Genomic DNA, 7,621 nt, shown 5'->3' on the forward strand with positions numbered 1-7,621 from the left:
ACCAAAAACGATTAGGAACAAGATTGTGGACTCGGATTTGTGATTTGAGAACTTTCTCTCTCTAGCTTCTCTCTCTAGAAATGAGAGTGTTTGGGTGGGTGTAAGTGAAGGAAGATGGTGAAAATGGTGGAAGTGTCAAGAACTTTCGTTTATATACTACGGGTTTGGTTAGGCTCGGGTTGGCTTCCTACGGGTCGAGACAGGCCGAGTTCATAAAATAACTAAGCCCAAGACCCGTTCCTTACTCGACATTAAATATCTAAAACGTGAAATCACTAAACATAACTTTCTTTTATTTATCAATATAAAAATTTCGGGATGTTACACGAACTTAGCTTGCAGGCAAAGTTCATCAGGCGAACTTAGCTTGCAGGCGAAGTTCATCGCGTTGAAGGCGAAGTTGCCCAGATGCAGGCGAAGTTGCCCAGACGGCCGCTGTTCGGTTTCTTTTAGCATTTTGAGCGATTTTAACACCCTTGCTATGGTTCAATATCACCCACTACGCTTCCCGACCATTTTTGGTCGCTTATACACTAAAAAGCTTGGATCTTTAAACCTCAAAGATCAAGAATCATACCTTTTTGAGCTTGTTTGGATCTCGTTTAACTTGCTAGCACACTAATCGCTCTCTCTCGGTCCTGCCCGATTCTTCCCTTGGCTCGGTCGGCCGGCGGTATGTGTGCGGTGTGTGTGTGTGTGTTTTTGGAGTGTTAGGGAGTTTGGTGAAAATGAAAGATATTTTGGGTTTAGGGGATATTTATACCCCTGAAATCCCATGGACCTAAGGCCCATTCTCATTTAACCCATCTCTATTAATCCAAATCCATAACCAACGTCTATTACCCGACACTAGCCCGACCCATACCAACTCCTATTCTTTTATTTATTTCCTGATAACCCGAGTAAACTTTCCCTCTATTATTAAGTAATATAATTAATATTATCTTGAAATTTCGGGATGTTACATGGGCCAATCATGTGAGACAAATGGTGGCTTTACGGTTGATAAAACATTTTTGTGGCAAAAAGTTGTATGTCAGTCTATTAACAAATGGCTCAATTGGGGTTAACATTTATCAATCTACATAAAAATAAATAAATAAATAAATAACACACACCAAAAAGTGCAACAATACAACTCATATATTAACAATAAAATTAAAATGCAAGAGTCACATATTTCACTATGTTAATGAAAATGTTACATAGTTTAAACGACACTAAAAAAACAAAAAAAAAAAAGAAAAAAAAGAAAAGAAAAACAAAGCATGCAAAACAACTGACACGAGAACATAAGTGCAGATACATCATGATATTACTAAAAAAACAGTAGGCACACGACCCTCTTCAGACTCATCTTCAGAGCTAACAATCTATATAACATCCTCCCATTTCCATTTATCAGGTGCCTTGTTGTAGCGTTTGTTGATTCTGTTAGCCTTGACAACCTAAGACAAAATATATTAATCAACTATTAAATAATTTCAGCAAATACAACTATCAAATAGGTACCTTATTGTTAAACTCGAGGTCAACGTCCTTTTTGCAAACACAACAATACAAAGGGATCTTATTCAAGGAGTCCAACTCGTTGGAAAAAGAATATGTTTCCTGTAATTTGTATAATAGAAAATATGTTACCAGTTGATTTTGGTAGCCTAACTAACAAATAAGCTACTTATATTATAACCTTTTGAAGAAGGGACGGTTCAATTTCAACATTGACAGCTTGCTGCAGCTAAAACCACAAAACAAAACAGTTAGAAAATCCTTGTAAAACCAACATTAACAATTACATTTTACATCCTAACAATTAACGAAACCAAAAAAACATCAACGTACATGTGGTTACTGTTTGGGAGCTTCAACTAAAATTTCCTATATTCAAACACATTGCTAGGTTAGCAAACTTCATATGTCACAAATTTATATTATTGTAATAGCAAAATAACAAAAACAAACCGAAATAAGTTAAACATGCCTACCTTCACGGGAATGTCATCAACAATATTATCGGTTTCAAGAATAGACGAAAAACAAGTAAAAAGGGATAAATGGTTAGACGATTAGATCCTACAAACTCAGAAAAAAAGAAATTAATTGGCGTACCTCCTCATCATAGAGAGTTGTGTAATGATTATATTCTTTATCCATGATAAGATTAACTTAACAACAAAATAAACAATGCATTTGTGGTATCTAGAATTCAATATATAGAGTCATAGCCATTACCATAGTAGTTAAAACTCCACTTCCCAACTTTGTAGGAGATAGTGGACATATTGTGTGAGAAGAAGCGTTAATCAAAACTAAAACTGTAATATGGTTGCATGCATAACGAATTGAAAGCTTAAAATTTTATATAACTATGTTAAGTAGTGGGTGGTTACCCATGTAAATGGGTTAGTGGGGTAGTTAGTATGTGATGAAAGATAACCGTTTTTAATTCATCCTTATCGAACGGCCTATATTAAATCTTGGATATTATCGGACAGCCAACATTAGTTTCCACTCTTCAGTAACCTATTATTATAATTGTGAAAATATTCGAATGGATCGTGCAGACTATCAAACAAATTTTTTCCCCAATTGGATAATGATTACTTTTAATGTAATTGTGAAATAAGAGCACTAACACATCAAAACAAATTCATTTGAAACACCCATTGAAGCATCAACGATGCCTTCAAATTCAATATTTTTGACTCCATCTTTAATTATATTAGTCACTAGTTCATCTTTGAAATCTTTATTTCAAACAACCTTTGTTTTTATTTTAACTATTTTCTTACTTAGCCATAATATTCTGCAAGTGTCCGTTGGAATTTGGATGAACAATGACTAAAGCACGTCCAAATACTCTAGTTCCCAAATAGATGTAACTTAATTAAATGGATTTTAGGAAATTTTTAGTCAAAACTACGTAGTTTTGATAGGTTTGGCGTGTAACCTTAAACGGCTAACAGCACCGTATTCACTTTCCCGTAATTGTATAACTAATTGGACTTTTGAATACACAACAACCCGATCTCGATGAATTTTGTCATCAAAACTGTATCGACATCAAGTATGGGATCGAATACATCTGACAATGTTCCTTCCAACCACTTTCTCTTGACCTACAACAATTATACATGTCAATATTCAACATGTAATGACTATTAATTAGACCTACAAAGCAAAATTGATAATACAATAACAAAATGCATTTTCATTACCTTAACATTTTATTTCAGAAGCCGACAAGTCACATTAGTAAGTATGTTGCAAGTTGAAAAGATGTCAGGTTATACGCTGATTTTTAAAATACATGTGCATATATAGGAAGTGACGTGTTTGACAAAATAAGTAGGAATGTGTCTACTTTCTAGAATATTATACAGATTATACAAGCATAAATGTGCAATCAAAAACCTGAGCATACTTACATAATCATTAAGCCATCTGTCCATGATGTTAATTGATTGGTCATAATATGTTTGTTGTCCAATTACAGTTTCCAATACTAACACACCAAAACTAAAGACGTCTGCCTTGGTAGACAAAAGTCCGCGCATTGCATATTCAGGTGCCATGTATTCGCTGTCACATGCGAAGGTATTAGCCACGGGTCAACAATAAATATAGGAACAGAAAATGCATGTAGATTGGAAAACTCTAATCTATGATACAATTTTTCCTTCACTAATTAAATGGGGTCCACAGATACACTTGTACATTTCAGTAAGAGACTCCATCGTTGGATACAATGCTTACATTACAAAAATATTAGACTTCAACCGATGAGAATGAGATGATAAATAACAGTACTTAATTAAAGTGAATTACTAAGTACTTACAAAGTCCCACAAATACTTTGAACCTCAATGCCTTCAGTCCTGTCTTCAACTGCCATTGCAAGCCCCAAGTGTGACAGCTTGGGGTGAAAATTTTCATCTAAAAGAATGGTTAAAGGTTTCACATCACCATGAATGATCTGAATGGGAGCATGATGGTGAAGGTATGCAAGTGCCCTAGCTACACCAAGGATTATTTTGCACCGTTTACTCCAGTCCAAATGATTACACACAGGATCTATAAATGCAGATTACATATCAGAGTTTGTAGGTACAATATTCAGATAAAATAGGTTAACAACACTAATTGGCTTGCTCTAAAACTCTATTAGGAGTTCCCAAGAGTTGCAATGTGCTTTCTGTTGAACCAAGCAATTAATAACCTTAATTAAAAAGGAATGTATGTCAAATGGAAAAAGTACCAAAAATCAAGCCACCGAGAGTTGCATAAGCTGCAAAGTCATAGAGGAGGTACACCTTTGTTCCTTCAATGCAATATCCATGCAACTGAATGACATTTTCATTGTCAAGCTTTGAAAGTATTGATGCTTCATTTAGGCATTCTTTGTAAGTGCTTTCATTAGAATATTTAATGATTGTTATATCCTGTCCATTTTGTAGCCTTCCCTGACAAGAGAAACCAAGTATTTGAGCTTTTGGCAAACTCGTAAAAACTATATAACATATGGAATAATAAGGATCATCAAATGGCAAATCTACTCGTATATTTTGTAGCCTAGTTAAAACATAAACGAAGTAGGTTTTTCTAGCAAATAACAGTTAAAACTTTTAAACCATGAAAATCGATACCTTATACACAGGCCTATATCTTCTATACGAAATCTTATTAGCTTCAGAGAAGTTTTCAGTTGCATAGAGAATAGTATTAAAATCAAATCGCTGTACTATTCGGTCTTCACCTCCAACAATGTAGAGGTATAGATCCAAGGACTTTGAACTCGTACCTCCAGCTGCAAGTTGCAAAAATAAATAATTGTTAAGCTAGAAATGAATATGATGGATGAAAGGATAGAGATCATTTAAAAGATGCAGGCAATGACAATCCCTAACGTTTTAATCTACCAATGTATAACTGTTGGTAGCAAAACTATATGTTAAATACGAACAAAAGTTTGGGTCAACCCAACCCAACTCGATATTGAACCATTACCCAACCAAACCCACTTGACCCAAGTCACCCAACCGTCTATATCCTAGTTTTGTCATAACAATTAAATGCATGACACGAAAATCCCAATGTACTGTTCATGTATGTAAAAGTACAATCTTCCTTCCATCTACGTATATGTATTTCTTTTGTATTAAAATAACAAATGATAAGATCGATAACCACATAAATCTAAAGAGAACATGATACCGAAGTTTTCTGGACGGGGTGGAGAGATAGATGTTGGTACTCTTCTACCATAAAGTTTGATTAGCAATGCACTGTCGGTTTTTTCCTGTAAGGCTAGGATAGACTCTTGACCCGCCACAACCTCGGCCATTGTAGGACGTTGCTTGGGACGGCTGTGCAAACACCTATCAGCAAGTAGTGCAAACTCCTTTAAGCATTTAGTGAATATTCTCCCCCTAATATTAGAATCAACAATTTGCTCTAGCCTTCCTTCTTTAATGGAGTCTTGAGCCCATGCTGCCAAACCCCATTGCTCTTCATCAATACTTCTATCGACTGCTTGTTTAACACATAAGACTTCAAACAGTACCACGCCAAAGGCATACACGTCAGACTTTCGAGTCAGCCTACCTGTTTGAAAGTAATCTGGATCCAGATACCCAAAAGTACCTTTCACCAACGTGCTAACATAAGTAGATGGCTGATTCGTCGGACCAATTTTGGACAACCCGAAGTCTGAAATTTTAGCAGCCCAATTGTCATCTAACAATATATTTGAGCTCTTAACATCCCGATGTATAACTCCGTGCTTAATACCCGTAGCAGTGTGCAGGTAATCTAAACCGCGTGCGGCCCCAATGCATATCTTGAGTCTTCGCACCCAAGTCAGAGGAGCCCGATGCTTGTGGAGATGATCTGCGAGAGTTCCACGAGGCATATACTCATATAGAAGAATCTTCTCTTGCCCATCACCGCAGTAACCAATTAAAGACACCAAATGGCAGTGCCTTAGATTTGAGAGCATCTCATTTTCAGCCCAAAACTCTGCTGCTCCTTGATTAGAACCTGATTCCAGCCGCTTAATTGCGGCATCCAAATGTATTCCGCCATGAGTGACGGTTCCTCTGTAAACTTTGCCAAAACCCCCACGACCGATCACCAGTGACTCAGCAAAGTTTTGGGTTGCAAGTTCAATCTCAGAAAAGGCAAACTGTCGGCACAACAGTAGGGAATGTGAGGAGGAGGATGACCCAACGGCGTGACGGGTAGAAAAAGACATAGTTAATGGTATGAACTATGATATTATCATCACCAAATATAACATCATACTTATAGACATACAGATTATGGTGTGAAATCAATCTAATGCCCATGATACACTCTAATTGATAGATATTTCTTCGTTCTTCCTGGAAAGAGACAGTAGACCCCAGGGTGACTTTTGACATTTAAAAAGAAAATGTTGTAGCCACAGAACTAGTCAAACTGGAACACGGTTTCTACGAAATTATGATGACCAATTTTCTGTATTTTCCCCTAAAAGTACATCAGAGACCTCAAAACGTATGCAGTCAATATGGGTTTAAACCAGACTCCTAGTTCATCTTCTTTTAACGGTGATCGAGACTGTTTCAGGAATTTCGATTGGATGCGCAAAAACCCCGAACCTGTGTACGAGTGATTTCTGACGGACTTTGTATGTGACCATTGTGAAATGGCGATTGGGAGCTGGGGCCATGGTTTATTGGGCGTGTAAAAAATATATTAAAAGGGAAGTTGTAAAATCTTCACATAATTTCTAATTTGCTTCTTAGTTTCTAATTCCAGATTCACAATTGTTACTCCATATTTACATGTTAAATTGAAAAACACCAACTTATAAATATTTGTAGTTGTTTAGAACATATAATAAGATAATAAAGCCCGTAGGCAATCATCCACAAGAAAAAGCCCAAATTGATGTCAACCTAACCTCACAAGCTTAATTATATATAATTAAATTCAAATGGAACCACAAAATAAAACTGCTAAATCTTCCAAACACCCTTTGGTTGAGAATAAAGAACTCAAGGACAATAAAACTGCAATTTAGTCATCTGTTTACTGTTCTCTTCACCCGAACATAAAGATCTCTTGCTCTAATCTTCCATAATATTCAGCAAAGCACCGGTTTTCTTATCTGATGAAACACACAAAGCAGAAGCATTCCAATTATTATGCATTCAAGGTATTTGAGTTTTGATCAATGTATTATATATGTTTGGTTCTTATCTAGTCAGCATTAGACCTATTTGGCATTCTTGTCCCAGGTACACATTAGTCATAACTATTGTAGCAGTAGTTATAATAATGCGTGTTGGCGAAAATTTCACCAGGGTCCCCAAATAAACAGCTTATAAGTTGCTAACAATACAATCAAAGATACCTTTTTCATTAATGATAAAGATAAAGCGAGAACTAACCTGCAGAGTCAGTATCGATCAAGCAATCATGCGGGAAGTACCACATGTTTGTAGTTAAATTCTTTCTCGTTATCTTACTTTGATCGTATCCGACAGATAAATTAAGCCTTTCATACCGTGTCCAAGGGTGGACCCACGTATCAGGTCTAACAGCTGCAGCACACTTGAAATTACTTAAAAAAACT

General features: G+C 36.1%; 1 protein-coding gene across 1 annotated transcript; it reads right to left on the reverse strand.

Moving 5' to 3' along the window:
- Positions 1 to 1,373: 1,373 nt before the first annotated feature.
- LOC143532936 (receptor like protein kinase S.2-like) lies at positions 1,374 to 6,268 on the reverse strand. The gene is made up of 9 exons (XM_077027835.1): positions 5,215 to 6,268; positions 4,647 to 4,807; positions 4,259 to 4,463; positions 3,840 to 4,074; positions 3,429 to 3,582; positions 3,054 to 3,119; positions 1,691 to 1,738; positions 1,513 to 1,611; positions 1,374 to 1,448 (listed from the first exon to the last, which is right to left on the reverse strand). Exons 1-9 carry the CDS (start codon positions 6,251 to 6,253, stop codon positions 1,374 to 1,376), a joined length of 2,082 nt encoding a protein of 693 aa, XP_076883950.1. The 5' UTR covers positions 6,254 to 6,268.
- Between the last annotated feature and the right edge of the window lie 1,353 nt (positions 6,269 to 7,621).

Source organism: Bidens hawaiensis, unplaced genomic scaffold, assembly GCF_021521415.1.
Source record: "Bidens hawaiensis isolate Kalapana, Puna unplaced genomic scaffold, B.hawaiensis_p1.1 tig00009570_1, whole genome shotgun sequence".
In the NCBI taxonomy this organism is placed as follows: Eukaryota; Viridiplantae; Streptophyta; class Magnoliopsida; order Asterales; family Asteraceae; genus Bidens; species Bidens hawaiensis.

Excerpts from the sequence above, each read along its gene's own strand:
- LOC143532936 (XM_077027835.1), bottom strand. The coding sequence starts at position 6,253 with ATGTCTTTTTCTACCCGTCACGCCGTTGGGTCATCCTCCTCCTCACAT. Across the intron at positions 1,612-1,690 it reads AACCGTCCCTTCTTCAAAAG|GAAACATATTCTTTTTCCAA; the intron begins GTTATAATATAA and ends TACAAATTACAG. Across the intron at positions 1,449-1,512 it reads ACCTCGAGTTTAACAATAAG|GTTGTCAAGGCTAACAGAAT; the intron begins GTACCTATTTGA and ends ATTTTGTCTTAG.